At 39.8% G+C, this 18,306-nt stretch overlaps 1 protein-coding gene across 1 annotated transcript in view; it reads right to left on the bottom strand.

The window, feature by feature from the left end:
* Positions 1–18,306, bottom strand: part of ANKFN1 (ankyrin repeat and fibronectin type III domain containing 1) — a 132,883-nt gene that overhangs the window by 40,676 nt on the left and 73,901 nt on the right. The window contains exons 8-11 of the mRNA XM_045773607.2: positions 12,512–12,611; positions 12,070–12,202; positions 11,496–11,612; positions 4,689–4,904 (exon numbers count right to left, since the gene is read on the bottom strand). Of these exons, the coding sequence (XP_045629563.2) occupies positions 4,689–4,904; positions 11,496–11,612; positions 12,070–12,202; positions 12,512–12,611 (566 nt within the window). The remainder of the gene's footprint in view (positions 1–4,688; positions 4,905–11,495; positions 11,613–12,069; positions 12,203–12,511; positions 12,612–18,306) is intronic.

Raw genomic sequence — 18,306 nt, 5'->3', positions numbered from 1 at the left:
AATTCCAGATCATTTTTATCACTCCACAAAGAAGCCTTGCATTCATTAGCTGTCATGCCCTAGTCCCTCCTCCCTCCGCCCTTGGAACTACTCAGCTACTTTCTGTCTCTGTGGATTTGCATATTCTAGATATTTCATATACGTGGAATTGTACAATATGTGGCATTTTGTGGCTGGCTTCTTTCACTTGGCATAATGTTCTCAGCATTCATCCACTTTGCAGCATGGATCAGTACTTCACTCATTTTTATGGCTGAATAATATTCCATTTATGGATATACCACTTTTGTTTATCCGTTCGTTAGTTGTTGGATATTTGGTTGTTCCCACTCTTTGGCTACTTGAATAATTTTGCTATGAACGTTGCTAAACAAGTTTTTGTGTGAACCCAGTTGTTCCTCATGTCCAGCTCCATTGGCTTATTTTCATTCATCTTCCTGATTCTTATAGTTTTTGATTCCCATGTTAGGGGCTGCTTGGAGCTAGAAAGAGCATGAATGTGCTAGAAAAAAGAAACAACATCAGAAAAGGGCAGAAGAGATAGCAGGTCCTGGGCATCGCAGGTGTACAGAGACACGGTGACAAGGAACACCTGAGGAGAAGGAGAAGGAGAACAGGACTGGAGGGGACAGAAGGCAAGCTTCATGGGCTTCTCTAAGATGATGCTTTTTTTTTTCAAGGATTCAGAGAGAAGGAGGGAGAGGGCGTGTAAAGCAGCTTGGCAGAATGGGAAGGGGACTGGCTAGGAGTCAGAAGATTTGGGTCCTGGTTTCTCCTATGCTGTTTTTTGGCTGATCTGACCTTGAGGAGTTATTTCCCTGAAATCTGTAGCTTCATCTGTGAACATGACACAATAAAATTGCCCACTCAATCTCACTGGGTTTTCACGAAGATCAAATGATATTTTAGATGTGACAAAATGTTATAAACTTGAAGATATAGTATGAATGTGAAAGGTTAATCTTCAAAGAGAGTTCACCTGTGAAGTTTCCAGTTATTAAGGTGACCCTGGAGATCAATGTCTGAGTAACTCAGCACCTGAAAGGGGCCTCCCTATTGGAAATACTCTCATTGCCAATTTGTTTGCTCAGAGGGACTCTAATTTGTTCATAATAACTCTCTTCCCCTTCCCAGACAACTTTGTTTGTTTCCTTGTTTCCTTCTTTCCTCCCTCCCTCCCTCCTCCTCCCTCCCTCTTCCTTCCTTCCTCCCTTCCTTCCTTCCTTCCTTCCTTCCTTCTTTCTTTTCTTTCTTTCTTTCTTTCTTTCTCTCTCTCTCTCTTCCTTTCTTTTCTTTTCTTTTCTTTTCTTTCTTTCTTTCTTTTCTTTCTTCCTTTCTTTCTTTCTTTTCTTTTCTTTCTTTCTTTCTTTCTTTCTTTCTTTCTTTCTTTCTTTTCTTTCTTTCTCTCTCTCTTCCTCTTTCTTTCTTTCTTTCTTTCTTTCTTTCTTTCTTTCTCTCTCTCTCTCTCCCTTTCTTTCTTTTCTTTCTTTCTTTCTTTCTCTCTCTCTTTCTTTCTTTCTTTCTTTCTTTCTTTCTTTCTTTCTTTTCTTTCTTTCTTTCTCTCTCTCTCTCTTCCTTTCTTTCTTTTCTTTCTTTCTTTCTTTCTTTCTTTCTTTCTTTCTTTCTTTCTTTTCTTTTCTTTCTTTCTTTCTTTCTTTCTTTCTTTCTTTCTTTTTCTTTCTTTCTTTCCTTCCTTCCTTCCTTCCTTCCTTCCTTCCCTTCCTCCTTCCTTCCTTCCTTCCTTCCTTCCTTCCTTCCTTCCTTTCTTTCTTTCTCTTCTTTCTTTCTTTCTTTCTTTCTTTCTTTCTTTCTTTCTTTCTTTCAATTTCTTCCTTCTAGATATGAGAAAGGCCTGTAATGAAGGTCTGGGACTTGAGAGGATCAGGAATTTGAGAGGGTTAGACCCTGGAGCTTCCTTAGGGCCCTAGAGATTAGTAGATTAGTTATGGACCCAGATTTTGTTAGAGCCCTTACCTGTTTTGAAAACCCCATTGCAGATCATACAATTTTTATACAACTTTTCCTTAGTTCTTATGGAAAGATAGAAGGAGTGGTGTAATGCCTCCAGGGATGATTGAGTCAGTACCAGGGTTTTGTGGGAGGGTAGGGATGGGAGGAGATGGCCTAGGTATGCTCTGAGGAGGGCCAAGCATTGTTTGGATTTTTCTGAGTAGAGAAATAATAACAATCACTAACATTTATTGAGTGTTCACTTTGTGCTACTCTTCTAATGCTTTACATATTAACTCATTTAATCTTCATTAGAACCCTATGAAGTAGAGTTTCTTGCACAGGAGGAAATATGAGAGATCAGAAATTAAGTAACTTGCCCTTGTCACATAACTAGACAAGGTGGAGTCAGGAATCATACCCAGTCAGCCAGATTCCAAAGTGGTGCCTCAGTATGTGTTATGATATGGCAGGAAGAAGCCTAAGCTTCCCATCTGAAGGCCTGGTGGTCATCACTCTACTGACCATGAGAGAAGAGAGTGGTTTGTGGCCCAGAATTGTGGGAAGTTACCCAGCCTGCTTTGGGTAAACACCAAAACTTGTGACTACTTCCATGTTGAGTTGGTGGGGCCAACTCCTGACCAGGTGTGATTGGATACCAGCCCCAGTAGTTTCATTCCCCATTTTCTCTCCAGTATAAGACCTGTATGGAAGGAGGGGAGGGACAAGAAGGGGGAGGAGGAGAAGGAGAGTGGGGTGGGAGTGACATCTAGCAGAAATGTGCCAGTCAGAGGGGGTAAATTTTCCACTTGAATCTGTGTGGAAACCTGATCTTGCCTCTATTTTTGGTCTCCTTTTCTAACAACCTTTTGCCAGATTGGAATTTTTCTGCACCTGTAACACATTTTTAATGTAATAAGTCTAGGAGAAACCAGGTATTATATCATGCTGGGGCCTGTGCTGTGTTTCTAGGAGCAAAGGTAGCCCAGACCCCAGTTTATCCCTATAGGGGATTAGTATATTAGTCACCCTGTAAAAGCTCAATTTATTATGATTTTTTAAATGTTTCTTTTAGCACTTGGTTATAAAGGGTGAAGAGGGGAGCCACGGATGTGTCTGTGTTCTCTGCCCCCACCTTCCACACACACACACACACACACACACACACACACACACCCTCTATCAATTTCATGTGAACACAAATTCCATAAAATCAAAGCCAGAGGTATTGGCTTTGACCAATTAGCTTACCTTTTGCTACACTGGACTTCATTCTGGTTTGGGCTAGTGCAAGGAATGGAAAGGGAGATTACTGTATCAAACACTCCTTGGTGGGGAATGAAAATAAGATAGTGGATTGGTGGCTTAGGTTTTTAGGGAGATCATGAAGGGCTACAGGCACCAAGGCTGGGGTTTGGCTTGTTTATGTGGGACAGAGCCCTTTCTTTCCCATTACTCTGGGCTAGCTGTCTTGTATATATATGCCATTGGTTGCACAGGGCTCAATCAAGGTAGGTGTTTCTGCCAGCTTTACCACCTAACTGGTGAGTACTATAGAACTCATCCCCATGACTGGGTTTAAAGAAAGAAAGAAAGAAAAGAAAAAAGGTGAGAGAGGAAAGAAAGAAGAAAGAAAAAGAAAGAAAGAAAGAAAGAAAGAAAGAAAGAAAGAAAGAAAGAAAGAAAGAGAAAGGAAGAAAGAGAAAGAAGAGACAGAGAGAGGGAGGGAGGGAAGAAGGAAAGAGGAACAAGAACATGTGAGGGGTATGGTGGCATGGAGAGAGTGCTGGACTCAGGAGCAGAAGATGTGCTTTGTATCCTGGTTTTGCCAGCCAGCCTGAATCTTGATCTAAACTGTCCGAATTTTGAATTTTGGTGGCTATTCTATTTTCAGGTGAATCTTTGATCCTGTATTTCATCTCTAGTCCCTCATGACTGCAATCCTAACTCCTGCCCGGGAAGGTGATGTGATATGGCAGAAAGAAGCCTGATTCTAGTCAGAAGATCACAGTTTAGGTTTCGGCCCTGCCATTTTCTAGCTGTGTGCCCAGGGACAAATGCAAGTTTTGTGGGGACTGAAGTGAATACAATTTTTGGTGCCTTCTTTAAGGAGAAGGATACAAAATTGTTAGGATCCCTGCCAGGGCATTGGAAGGGACTCATACAGGTGAAGAGCTTCACTAACGGCGCCTCTCTGTGTGGCCATATGTCGTATAATTTCTTTGAGCCTCAGTCATTTTTTTCCTAAAATGGACTTAATCATGCCTCTCTGACCCAGGGAAGCATTATAAGGAACAAATGAGTAAATAGGTGTTAAGAGTATTTTTGTTCACTTTTTCTCACACACACACACACACACACACACACACACACACAGTCCAGAAATGTATTATTATTATAGTCCCTTCAGGTATTGGTTTAATGTTTTGATTATACTACCTATAGACCCCTACTCAAATATTTGTCTCAAAGTTTCTCATTGGTTCATTGGTCATGCGTGTTTTCAGAGTGCTTACCACTTGTATTGCTTGATGAATTCCAGATCTGGAGAGTGATAAATAAAAAAATAAGCTTCTGAATCTTTCCTATGTGTGGAATACAAGCAATGAAGTACCTCTGGGCCCTCTCCACTCCATCACTGCATTTGTAAATGGCTCCTGGTATATTTCACTAGAGCCTCCATAAGTGTGTTTGGAACTTTAAATACATGGTATTAGAAAACTGAAAAGACTACATACCTGGATGGTTATCAGTAGAATGTCTAAAGCTGTTGGCTCCTCAGGTGTTGACAAAGACTTCCTCTGGCTTTGTAGCTTTGAGATCTGCATCCATTTGCCATTAAAAAATGAATAGAGCATCTCCACTTCTCTGATGGTGACTATGAGGATGTTTCCATGCCTGTCTTTAATGGGTTCATAGTAAACTCTTCCCAAGTTGTGTGTTCCAAGTAAATTCTAGAAACAAATAGATTTCTGGTAGCTGGGATGATATTGTGCAAACAAAGCAACATAATTGCAACAAAAGACACTGCATAATTAACTGATATTTCTGAAAAGTTCTTTTTTTTTTAAAGCAAACTTAAACCTGGAATATGTGGCACCACAGAAATGTACTTAACAGAAGCTCAAAGAAAATCTCTTCACCATAAGCCTGCAAAGATTATAGCAAGAGGCATAAAAATTATGTTTTTTTAAGCAAATTCAGTATCTGTAAATATCTCTTACCCACATAGACACACCAGCACATAGACCTCAGTTACCAGCACTTGAAGAGAATCCCAGATGTTTTAAAGAAAAATGCCTGATATTTCAAGTATGCCACTTGTGGAGTTTTCAAGAGATCTACAGTAAGCTGGTATGAAGTGGGGTTGTTTAAAATGAAGAAGTGAATTGACAATGTAGCACATTGTACAGGTCCCCAAATGACTGCACATTCCTTTCAAGATACTTTAATTGGGAGATTGGCCTGGTTTGACTTATCTGAATTTCAGGGGTTTCTATTTATTTAAAATTACGTTAAAATTGTTTGTGAGCCAGGTCAACTGAGGCAGACAATACTTTTAGTAAGGTAGGAGGAGAAAGATGCCACATCAAATGTGGAGGGGCCCAAGCAGATGTTACTAAAATAAACAGAGTTTTAAAAATATGCAGGGTTTGAAGATTTCTAACCTAGAACACTGGATGAATAGGATAAAATACCCTTTTACTTCTATATATCTGTGATATTTCAAAAATCTAAATAAATCATCTCAGAGCTCCCAGCTGCCATTGGTGAACTCAGATAAATGTTGATGACCTGTTAGCAGGAGAGCGAAAGTAGAACCGGAACTTGGAAAAGTGACATGGATGACCTAAAAATGAATGAGCCAGCTGGTCCATATCTACAGCTATGAAAACATGGGAACGTTCCTTTCAGGTAGAGACTGTATCTTACATCTTTTATTTTTCCTCATTAGAACTGGACACATAAGTAAGAAATTTCAAAATAATTATTGACATGTAAACATTTGGTGGGATCATTATTTTTTTTAAAATAACCTAATCATTCAGATTATTCCTTTCCAGTAACTGACTTCTAAATCATAGAGAAGTTAATTGGATAAGGCTTTTCATCCAGCCCTCTGGAGTAATACAGTTTTATATAAAGGCAATTTGTTGCCAAATAATACTGGTAAATAAACTGGTAAACTGGCTATCAAAAAAAGAGGGCCTGATTTACAACATAGGCCAATTTCTGTGGTGTAAATTCTCCCACTGATGCTAGCTGGTTTAAAGCTACCAGGCCACCAAGAGTTTAACAACAAGCTTTCAGGATTCCTGAATATTTGACAGTTGGCTCTCTCGAGCCAGTAGAAGTTGGCTCCAGCACACCACCGCCACTGCTGCTAAGCCTTTAGTTACACTGGTGTTGAGTTTCAGAGCGGCTGCTGTTCATTAACTCTTAGACTTCTGAGGAATTATTTACCCTCTCAGGCCCTGAGTTTCATCATCTAAAATGAAGGGTCGACCCTTATGCTAATTCTTACCTTATAGAGTGTTTGGGGGATTAAGTGAAACAATGCATGAGAAATTTTTTGTAAACTTGTAAACTTTCAAGCTTCATACAAGTAGGTATGGGCTTTCTTTATGCTCTAATTGGAATCCTGCCCTGGCTTACACTAACTCTTTTTCAGGATTCCACCTAGTTTTCATCTTTTCTGGGAGGACTTTCCCGATTCTCTCAGAATTTACCATCCCTTCTTTTGTCCCCTATCATTTCCTGTACAAATTTGTGTCTTAGTGTGATACTGGCTGTCCTGCAGGTTGATGTAACAGAAGCTCAAAGATAACCATGATAATCATGACAACCGTGATGTCATAAGCTCATGGTTGTTTCATTTCTGTGTCTCTGGGTTACTTGCACAGTGCCTGGCACATATAAATAGCTCAGTTAAGTCTTTGTTGACTGAATTAACATTTTATCATTAGGACACTGGAAAATATGATTTAATTTGGACCAAAGCTGGTGGGGAGACATTGAATGTGGTGGTCATTGCATTTAAGCAGAATTATCATCAGTGGTTTCACCATCATCTTTGGATATGTTGACCGATAGTTTGCATAAGAAAGCACTAAAAGTATTCCTGAAATTCTTCATTGACATCAAATTGGGTTGGAGAACTAGCTCTGGGGAGAGCCCAATTTCAAAGCAGAATATACTTGTGAAAATAAACTGCAACCATATTCCAAGAGGGCAAATTTGGGATTCTTTAGGACCTAAAGAAAAACCAAACCACCTTAATACCTTTCATGCTGTGAAATCAAGATTGGGAGATCTGGGAACCCTGAGGATCCTACAAGTTAAAGAGGAATAAAAGCCACCTGATGACTCACAGGAAGCATCTAGGTTATAATCAGAACAAACCACAGACTATCGATAAGCCTTAGACAGATAAGCACACTACTTAGACACCTTTATTCAACTTGGGATGACATGGAAAGTTGAAGGAAATCCGGAGTAGAGATACAAAGGCTTGGAAAAGGAGAGTAAAATTATGAGGAAACCTTTATCCCCCTTCTTGAAAAATGAAAAAGACATAGTATTCATAAGTTGTTACCTGGCTTTTACTCACTCGCGCTAATTTCTAAAAGCTACGGAAGGGGAAAGTTTAATGTAACCCGATCTACAGAGTCAGATCATTACTGTATTTTGAGGGTAAGTATTTCAGATACCCCTCAGTGTAAGAGCAATGTACACTTCTGCCTCCTGGGGACTCTGTCATTTTTCTAAGGGTGGGAAAGACAGTGTGGGGTCTTGGCCACTTATGGGTTTTCTCCTCTTATTATTTTTTTTTACTCCAAATACTGGCAGATAATTGTCTTTCCTCCTGCTTAGATCATATTAATCGATTAATCAGTTCACACTTTACCTTCTTTCAAATAAAATCTAAGACCACTTCTCCTAAATCAGCTCCAAATGATGCAGAATAGATTACTTTTACTTTTAAAGCTAAATGTGGATAATTTCTCCTGTTCATCTGCTTTTGGTAAATGAACACATAATAAGATGATGAAATACTGGAAAAAATGTAGGCTTTAGAGTTATATAGATCTGTATTTGCATCCAGACTCTGCTACTTCCTGTTAGTGCAACCCTGGGCAGGTTATATAACCTTTCTAAGCCTCAGTTTTATCATCTGTGAATTGAATATCAATAATCCTACTTTCTCATTAGGGTGTGGTGGAGGTTAAGTGAGATATAGTTTGTAAAGCACTTATCACAGTGCCTGGCATGTATTCTGTGAAATAACTGAAAGTTGTTTCGTTATTGTTATTTATTATTATGTATTAAAGGACCTCACTATAGAGCAGAAATTGCAATATAAGACACCTGGTGCACAGTGGTTGGTATGCACTGTGATGAAGGTAAGTCAGTGTGTGATGGAAACAGGAGGAGAAAGATGGCGACGGTGGGGATAAAATGTCTGAGCCACTCTTGAAAGAGCAAGAGTCAGAGTGTGACATGGTCAGAGTCTTTTATTGGCTACTCTGGGAGAAGCGTGGAGAATGGATTGGAGGGTGTATTGGACTATATACATTCCAGTATATATAATATTGGAAGCAGGAGCATGACTTGGAGTCTTTTGATGTAACTGGAGTAATCAGGTAGCGGTAGCGATGCTGGAAAGGGGAGGACAGTACAGTGAAATATACCAGAGGTAGGTCCACAGGATTTATGTATGGCTGATGCCAATCAAGCTATTTAAGAATGCATTTTTACTTTCCTCTTAACATCATAAAAATGTTAGATTAGCAAAGAGACCTAAAATATTAAGTAGCACTTTCCCAAAATTCAGTTTTTTCCTCTTGTGAAATATGTTTCTGTGCCTGTCACTTCCTTCCTGCTGCCTAAAAATAAAAGGTGGCTTCACTATTTTTAGACATTTTCATCCTAAAGATCAGCAAATGGTTTGGGCGATAGGTCCTACAAAAAAAAAAAAAAAAAGAAAGAAAGAAAGAAAGAAAGAAAGAAAGAAAGAAAAGAAAAAATGAAGAAGACTGCTGTTATGTAAGCAGGCAAACAGAAATGTGAAGTAGAGAGGTAATGCATAGCAGTGCTCTGGCCTTTGATGGCCACTGTAAAGGGTAACTATTTACTGAGTACTGTGAGGCACTGGTCACCATGCAGGGCTGGTGAACTATCCAGGTGGTGACTATGGCATGAGGTATATTTCTGTGATCCTTTTTTTTTTTTTTTAATAAGCTAGAGTACCCCTGGTATAATCTTTGGGGTACAGGGGTTGGACAGACAAATACATTTATTTATCCAACCAATACTGTTGTAATAGGAGCAATGAAAAAAGAAAGTGGGGTTAATGCCAGGAGGCTTTGCAACTTGGTAGTGAGAAAAGAATTCCCATTTATTTTCTTAATGAATTATACAGTGAAGTCATCACCTGGTATGGGGTTGGAGAGTGTGGGGAAGGGATAGGGGTGCAAGAGAATGGAGGAGGTTTCAAATACTTGCCTTATAGTTTGGGAAAGTGAAATTAGTAGAGAAACGGCGTGTGATCACCAAGTAACTTAATGTGAGAACTGTAGCCGTGAATTTAACAAAGAAACAGTCAGCCTCCTTTTTTGGTGACTTCACTATGCCTCAGTGTGCAAATACTCCAGTGTAAATATGTTGGATTCATCCAGGCTTGGATTTTTTCCAAGTAAATACTATGGGGGGAGACAGTGGCCAGGAATTTAGAATATTTTCAAGGGAGTGATTAGGATGGGCCGAGGAATCTAAGCTGGGCAAAGAAGGAAGTGACATCAGAAGGGGGTTGATAAATTATGAAAAGTGGTGGGGCCAATATATTAGGGGGCCAGGGAAATCCAAGAGCTATTGCAATGGAAGTAGTTGAGTAGGGGGCACGCTGGCCATCATGGCTTCTCTTTAGCGCCTCAGTATCTAGCTGTACTGGCTGTCACGGCCAGACCCTTCTCATGTTACCGATACGAGATGAAAGTGTTCTAGGAATAAAAAGCCCCATTTGAAATTCTAAGCTTGTTCAGTTTGTGATCCAAGCATGTGTAGGCTGTATGATGGGTTAATGAGAGTCCACTAAGGTGTCTGAGTCTCCCGCGAAAGAACTTAAGTAAGGTACCAAGGATCCTCCTGGGAATGAACTTTTATCCATAGGAAAGAGCAGTTTGAGGTACAGTGGCTTGTTCCAACTCAAGCTGATCAGTGACAAAAGGAAGGGGCACTTTGAATTCAGTACAGTCATCATGGCCCAGCTCCAAGAACTTTTCCTTGAGTTGAAGAAGATTTTGTAAGTCAAGAGTGAGTTGAAATAGGGAGCATTGTTTGCTAAAATCTCTGAGGCCACTGGGCACACAGGCAGTAAGCTGTTTATGCAGTGGAGTATAGCACAGGAGGAGTAAGAGTTGCCTTTCAGAATTAGAATAGCAACACAATAATTGTTACTATTTCAGGTGGTTGAATTGTTATTATTGTGTGGGTCAAGAAATGAAGTTCCTGTAATTGCCGGTGGGGGTGGAGCCACAGAAATATTTTTTTGTTGTTATGATCCTATTTTTATGCCTTGGCTGGTATGGCCTGGCCAAACACAGCTTACATAGATTCCTGTTATGTGTATTTCTGGGGTTTATGTAACTGACAGCTTTGTAGGTAAATACCCATCGCTGATAAAGGCTCAGTAGTCTCTTAAAGACACCAATTCCATGTAGCTAAGAACCACAAATTCAGCTAATACCAGAAAACAATGAAAGGAAACCCAGAAGAGCTTGGTTAAAATTCAGTGTCCTTTCTAGGAGGGGGCTCTGTAACCTACAAATATTCTTGTAGGGCTTGGGGACCTGATCTGATTAGGTTAATATTATGGAAGGATGAATAAATTTAGGATTAAAGGCAACCTTCTAAGAATTTTCTTCCTTCCTTCCTTCCTTCCTTCCTTCCTTCCTTCCTTCCTTCCTTCCTTCCTTTCTTTTTCTTTCTTTCTTTCCCTTTCTTTCTTTCTTTCTTTCTTTCTTTCTTTCTTTCTTTCTTTCTTTCTTTCTTTCTTTCAGCAAAAATGTATGCAAATTCCTGTGCTTTAACTAAAGATCAAGCCAAGAAACTGTTCAGAATATCTGCTGGTCTCTTTTTCCATTGCTATACACTAGTTAGATGCACAGGGTGCCGGAGCAGCAAATCAATCCTGTGATTGAGTCAAGCTCCTCTTATTTTGCAAGTGATGAAACTGAGGCCCAGAAAGGAGAAATGAGTTGACTGATTAATATCAAATCCAGAACTCAAGTCTCACCTCTTGTTTAGGGGGTCACTCCTAGACTCTTGAAGAGAGACCCTTGCTCCTTGTCCAGGAAATTGCCAAAGGCACAGTTTCCCTACATGAACAGATGTGCAGCTCAGACTGTGTAAGAAGCCTTTATATGCTTAGGGATCTGAAAGAGAAAGAAGCCCATCCTTTTCCTTTCTAGGTGGGCTTGGTAACTGAACTGACCGAGCTCTTCTAAGATTTCCTTGGGAATCTGGGTTGAAACCTGGCCCCTCACCTGTAGCTGGGCCGTTGCTGCGAGCATCTTCTGCCGAGTCTGCAGCACTGTGGATGAGGACATGGAGATAGGTACGCTTTGTCTCAACCACCTTATATCTTCCCACATACAAGACAGCTGCAAAAGAAGTCATGAGGTCATATTATCATCCAAGCCAGTACATGATTTAGGTTGTGGCATCAAAGCAAAAAGCAGGGAAAAGGAAACCTGACCCCTGATGTTTGTTCTCCAGTCCATTTTCAGATACATGCAAAACAACTTTTTGATCTCTGTCCAATTGGAAAAAGATCTGAATGTTAATGAAATAGTCAGATCCACATTTTAGTCTTTGCCAAATGATCCCATAACTCAGAATAGTGGAGACACAGTCTGACAGAATGCAAGCTTCTTTGCTTTGAAAATGTAGGGTAGATGCTACTTTGACATTTTTTTTATGGCACAGGGCTGAAAGAAGACCTTTGAGATAATTTACTCCCACCCCAATACTTTGATCACTGGAGACTCCTCAACAGAGGTCTCAGAGTTATGCACAGAAACATTGGTGCAAACTGGGGGAAATCAGAACTTAGTATACCTTTGTGAACCACAGAAAATCTTGTGTAATGGAACTGGTATGAGAGTCATCAATTTCAACAATTGGTATTTGATCTTCATTGGTGACTAACATATTGTCTTTGTAATAAAATATAACGGCTATGTAGAGTCCCCTAAAAAGAAAAAGCAAAATAAAGAATTGTCTTCAAGTGTCTCTTCTACCAAGCTTGACTCATGGAAAAACATATTTTTGGTCATGATAAAAGATCATTTAAAATATACGTATGAGCACAGTACTGCTATCACATGTTCACAGGCTAGAACTCAGTGAAATTACTGTCTTGCCCAAATTCTCAGGAGAAAAGTGAATTTCATACTCTTTTAATAGCAAAAAGGAAATTTCTATCATGTTGCTACTAAGAATCCAAACCAGCTGATTCCTGAGAAGTTAAGACTTCCTGGAAAAACTGCATTGGACCCACCGTTTTAAGGTCTTCACAAACTTATTTGAGGAATGGAATAGGTGTTTCAGGCTCCTTGAGACTGACTGCTTGCGGCCTGTGGTTTGTAATTTTGAAGTTTCTGAAACACAGAAAAAAATACAGTGTAAATTCCATTGGCAGTGCAACACTCCCAGTACCTTCTTCCCACCTCCCTGCCTTCCTCTTCCCTATCCCCTTGGTGTCACTTATCCTCAGTTTCACGTAGGGATTCAGCTCATTCAGCTCATTCCTACAAAAATCTCTTATATCTTGAGTTGCCAGTGGTTACCTCAATTAATGATCAGCTCCTCAGAAATGCTGGAGATGAGTAACATTTATAACTCTAGGGGAAACCACTTAGGCATTTTGTTTATATTTTCCAGATGAGTGATTTATTAAAATGTGGGATAAAAAGAAATGGAATCAATCTTTGCCCTCCTCCCACTGCCTTTAATATTCATATATTTCTCAATGCTGGCAAAGCTCTTCTTGTTAGTCTATATATTCCGTTAATTTTTTTCATTATACAATTAATATAGGTACATTACAGAAAGTCTAGAGAATAGATAAAAAGAACAAAACTCCACGTACTTCAGTACAACCATGGCTAGCATTCTGGGGCAGTTTTTTCCAGTGTATATGTTGGCTTACAAAAATAGTAGGCATTGGTATGATTGTCATCATTATTATTCAGAAGAAACTGAGATTGAGAGGTTAAAATGGATTCCTCAAGATTGAAAAGCCAGTACCCAGAAAAACCGAGACATTAATTTACTGAACAAATATTTTTCTGTACACTACTATGTGCCATGGCTACCTTGGTGAGCAAGTCATCCATTGCTTTTCTTCATCCCTTCCATTTACAGCCTGGAGCTTTCACTGATAAAACTCGCAGACTTCCCCAGATAATTTTTACAAATAAGTACTCCATGGAGCTGAGCTCAATGATCACTGATTTCAGTTCTCCCATTCTGTCTCATGAAGGGACGCTGAGGTTGTTGGGGTCATCACCAGACTTCGGACAGACGTGTCACTGGGGTGAGAACATGGTCTGCATCACTGCAGTTAGGCATGGAAAGCTGGGCAGATAGCCTGTGGTTGAGGCCCAGTGTGGTTCTGCTTATGATCCTATAGGAACAGTTGGGAATAAGCTGACTGACACAAGCATTCATGCCAGCTTCAAGCTAGTGCTGGTAATGGTTATTCCTGGCAGAACAAAGCAAAAACATTTTTTTCTGACTTGAACATGAATTTGGCTGGTCACACCGTGCTTGAAAATGATGCTGCTGGGACTTCCGGTTAAAGGCAGCTTTTTGAACATATTCATTACATACTACTCTCTCCCTAAATTTCACTAAAATCAGAGTAAAGAGATTAAAAAAAAAAGGAAACTACATAAATCTATAAAGACAAAGAGATGGGAAAGGAAACAAAAGCACGTGAACTTTGGTAGCTGGAAAGCAGATGGACAGATGGATTTAGCAGACTTGAGAAAGATGAATCCTAAGCCAGCAGTGGAGAAGGCTGAGAGGTAACCCGAGTCACCCCTTGGGCACCACATACTGCTGGAAGTGGGGGATAAGTGTGGAGCTAAAATCAGAGGGATTTGTTGAAGTCTGTTTAAAAAGCAGTCAGACTTCTAGATCTCCTTCTGTAACCTGCATAGCTGGACAAATACCCCTTCCCCACTCTAGAATAAAAACTAGTGGCTTATTCTCTGAAAAACATAAAAATGGGTTTCTAGAGTGGGGATATGGAGTACAGTTAAAAATGGGGGTGGGAGGGTAGTACTGTACCCAAAACAGGTGGATGAGATGAAAGTTTCCATACAAATCATTTCCCCATCAGGCTCTCAGAACACTGGTATTCAAACTTACACCCTCCAGGAAGGATACTGGAAGAAGCTTTTCTGGAGACTCTGACCAGACTAAGAATTCACTTAAAGCTTCTGACTTTGCTTTCATTGGTTTCTGAAAGAAGAGGCCATGCCAGATCACCCTTCAGTGAAGCCTATAGATAAAGAGCCCTCCCCAACAGCTGTTGAGCTTTCTTTTCTTAAATCTTGGTGAAGATCCAGGTATCACCAGGCAGATGTGAAAAGCATCGAACAGGAAAGACAGAGGCCAAAACCAAATAAACAAAAGAGCTATTTACAGGAGAGACAATGGTGAGAGAAGAAACTATAAAATGAAACGAAGCCTATCATTAATAGCCTGAGAGAGAAACAAAGGCACTGCACCCTTGTGAAAAGGGTAAGAGTCTCTATCAGAAACACTCAGAGAATAAAAGAGAGCACTGGAAATTAAAAAATGTACTATCAAAAACTGAAAAACCCAATAGAAGTCTTAGAAAATCAGGTTGCTGAAATCTCTGAGAAAGAGCATAAGGACATGGGGATGGAAAGTAGAAGAGAAAAAGAAACATTAACAGGCTAACCTAGGAGGTTTGACATCTGGCTATGAGTCCTAGTAGGAGGGAGCAGAGGAAAAAAAGGGGGAGAAATACTAACAATTAACTTAAGAATATATCCCATAATTGGCGTAGCTTCTCATGTTGAAAGGGCTTGCCAGGTGCGCAGCACAACAGATAACAGCATACCCACACTAAGGCAGTGCAGTTTTTATATTATTCAGTATATTAAGAGGGTGAGGGGTAGGAATTGTAATGTGCATATAAGAGGTGGGGAGGGGAGAAAGGGAAATCATCCTTTCTTAGTGAGGTGATGCCTCAAATTTAAAAAAATCAAGAATTAGCAATATAAACATGTTATTCAGAGACATGAAGAAAATACCAAAGCAGATTTTAGAGTGCTGAAGTTAAAAAGAAACTTAAAAATCTCCCGGAGAAGAAGAAAAAAGGTGGGGCGCCTGGGTGGCACAGCGGTTAAGCGTCTGCCTTCGGCTCAGGGCATGATCCCAGCGTTCTGGGATCGAGCCCCACATCAGGCTCCTCTGCTATGAGCCTGCTTCTTCCTCTCCCACTCCCCCTGCTTGTGTTCCCTCTCTCACTGGCTTTCTCTATCTCTGTCAAATAAATAAATAAAATCTATTAAAAAAAGAGAAAAAAAGGTATCCTATAAAACCTCTGGAATTAGAATGACATCAGACTTCTTAGAACTGAAAGCTAGAGAAGGACAAAGCAACACCTTTGAAACCTGACAGAAAAATTATTTCAACCAAGAATTCTATACTTAATCTGAAACCTTAAATAAGTGGGAAGGAGAATAGATGCATTTTTAGACATTCAGTGTATCCAAAAGTTAGCTCCCAAGAATCCTCTCAGGACATTACTGGAGTGAGGACTCTACCAAAATGAAGGACTAACCAAGAGAAACTAAGACCTGGGATACAAAAAGAAGCAGTCCAATATTGGAGGGTGGCCAGAGAGTCCTTAATATGGTGGTGAGAGGAGGTGCCAGGGCACACTGTGTGCCAGACACACGCAGCCAGCAATGAGTCTAGGTGGGAGCAGGTCACAGGGCTTGGAGAGGTTTCTCTAAGGAGATGCAGTTGAAATGGTACCAATATGTTTGATTGGATTGAGAGAAAATGGACATAATTGGAGAATAGCTTGGGGATTAATTAGTTATAACCACATAGAAAAACAAGCAAACATACAATAAAAGATGACTGTTAAGTACAGGGAGAACAAAAAGTTATCCAGGAAAGGAAAATAATCATAGAATTAAGTGATCATTATAATGCAAGCAATAAATATTGATCTTACTAAAATTACAATACAGATATATTAGGAGGATGAAGGGCAGCAATTGTAATGTGCAAGTAAGAGCGGGAGGGGAAGAAAGAGAAATCATCTTTTCTTAGTGAGGTAATGCCTCAGGTTAAAAAAATCAAGGACTAGCAATATAAACATGTTATTTAGAGATATGAATAAAAAATCAAAAGAATTGGCCAAAAGAATTGAGTCTTTGGGGAATAAAAAATGGAGAACAGGAGGAATTGCTTTTTTTAAATAATAAAGCTCTTAAGTACTTAAGTCATTCAGTCTTTAAAAACAGCTGACAAGTATAGATAATCCTTTTTTTAAAAGATTTTATTTATTTATTTGAGAGAGAGAGCACAAGCCGGAGGGAGAGGGAGAGAGAATCTGAAGCAGACTGCAAGCTGAGCACAGAGCCCGATGCGGGGCTCGATCCCACGACTGCGTGATCATCACCTGAGCTGAAACCAAGAGTTAGACGCTTAACTGACTGAGCCACCCAGGCACCCCAAGTATAGATAATTCTTATCTGCATTTTACTGGTGAGCAAAACGAGTTATAGAGAGGGTAGGTAATTGCTCAAGGTCACACGGCTAGTAAGTTTCCAGTCCGAATTTGAACCCAGCTAATCCATGATCTTGGCTGCTTACACTAAGATCAGTCTCACATTATAATCATACATAATGTAAATTAAAATGAAGATTAAACTGAGAAAAAAAGAAAGAAAGAAAACTACTACTACTACTGGTTGGGAAAGGGGCCCATGCAAATGTTAAACATTCTGGGTCTCCTCCATTCTGGGCACATGAAAGAATTTCACTTCTTGGAACCCTGTGGTTGAGTGTAGCCATGTGGCCAGTTCTGGCCAATGAGTTTTGAATGTAAGTGACATACATAAAGTCCTGTCCATATAATACATTCAGGAGTTTCTTTTCCTTCTCCCATGGGTGCTGGCAAGTATTTCTAGAGAAAGGATGGTGATAACACAGAAGGATAGCCCTCAGCTGACCAGTGGTAGACAGATAGCTTGTGGGAGAAACACATATTTGGGGAGTCATTTGGTTACTACAACATGATATAGGTCATCTTGACTGATACAGTGGCTTCTATTCTGGCTTCTGTCTCTGTGTAGCTCAGAGCTCTGGAACAGTGGTTGGTGTTCTGGACTCTGAATGCAGTAATTCTTTAGCTTTCAAGTGCTTGGCACATAGGGAGTTTATTCTATCCATATTGATATGTCTTGCACCTGACACATAGTAGGCTGTGTTTCAGTTAATGTTTGCCAGCTGAAAGATTGGATGATAACTGAATTCACTCCCACAGGGAACTGCTATGGTGAATATACTGGCTTATGACTCATCACATATGTCAGGGTATAAACCCTGTGAACGATAAAGGCTGCTCAACATCTCCAGTGAATCCACATCCCAGTACTGAACATGCAGATTAACTGTGGCCACTTTTTTAACCAAAATACAGAAATTAACGTGGGTTTTAGTATCTCCCATGTAGGGCTTTGGTAGTAGAAGTGTTGTTTATTATTACTTCTGCATCTGGAATATGCTGTGTATTTACTGAGCACTCTGGGCCCATTACAATGGAGTCAGTGATTACATTTTAATTCTAGGATGTATCAGTAAAGTGCTGAGGAGGAAGAGAGTCTCCATTCTTCATCTGGAAGAGCAACGGAAGGAAAGCTGGAGTTTGTGAAGTGCCTACACTATGCTAGGTGAGTTTGCTGCATTATATAATTTAATCCTCATAACAGTCCTGAAAGATAGATACTGTTATCTTGATTTTTCTGATGGGGAAGCTATGGCTTAGAGAGGTCAGATGGTTTTCTCAGGGATACACAGCTAGAAAGTAGTAGAACTGGGATTTGAAATAATTCTTTTACCTAAGTGTAAAATTTGTATATGCACTCAACCACACAGATCTTAACGTAGGTGAGTATTTTATTTTATGTTTCAAGTTTTATTTAAATTCTAGTTAGTTAACATATAGTGTAATATTGGTTTCAGGGGTAGAATTCAGTGATTCTTCACTTACATTCAACACCGAGTGCTCGGCACAAC

The sequence above is a fragment of the Ursus americanus genome, chromosome 23 (assembly GCF_024610735.1).
Source record: "Ursus americanus isolate L20-20 chromosome 23, mUrsAme1.1.p, whole genome shotgun sequence".
NCBI lineage: Eukaryota > Metazoa > Chordata > Mammalia > Carnivora > Ursidae > Ursus > Ursus americanus.
Note: the sequence above shows the minus strand (reverse complement) of the source record. Positions and strands in the feature narration are given on the sequence as shown.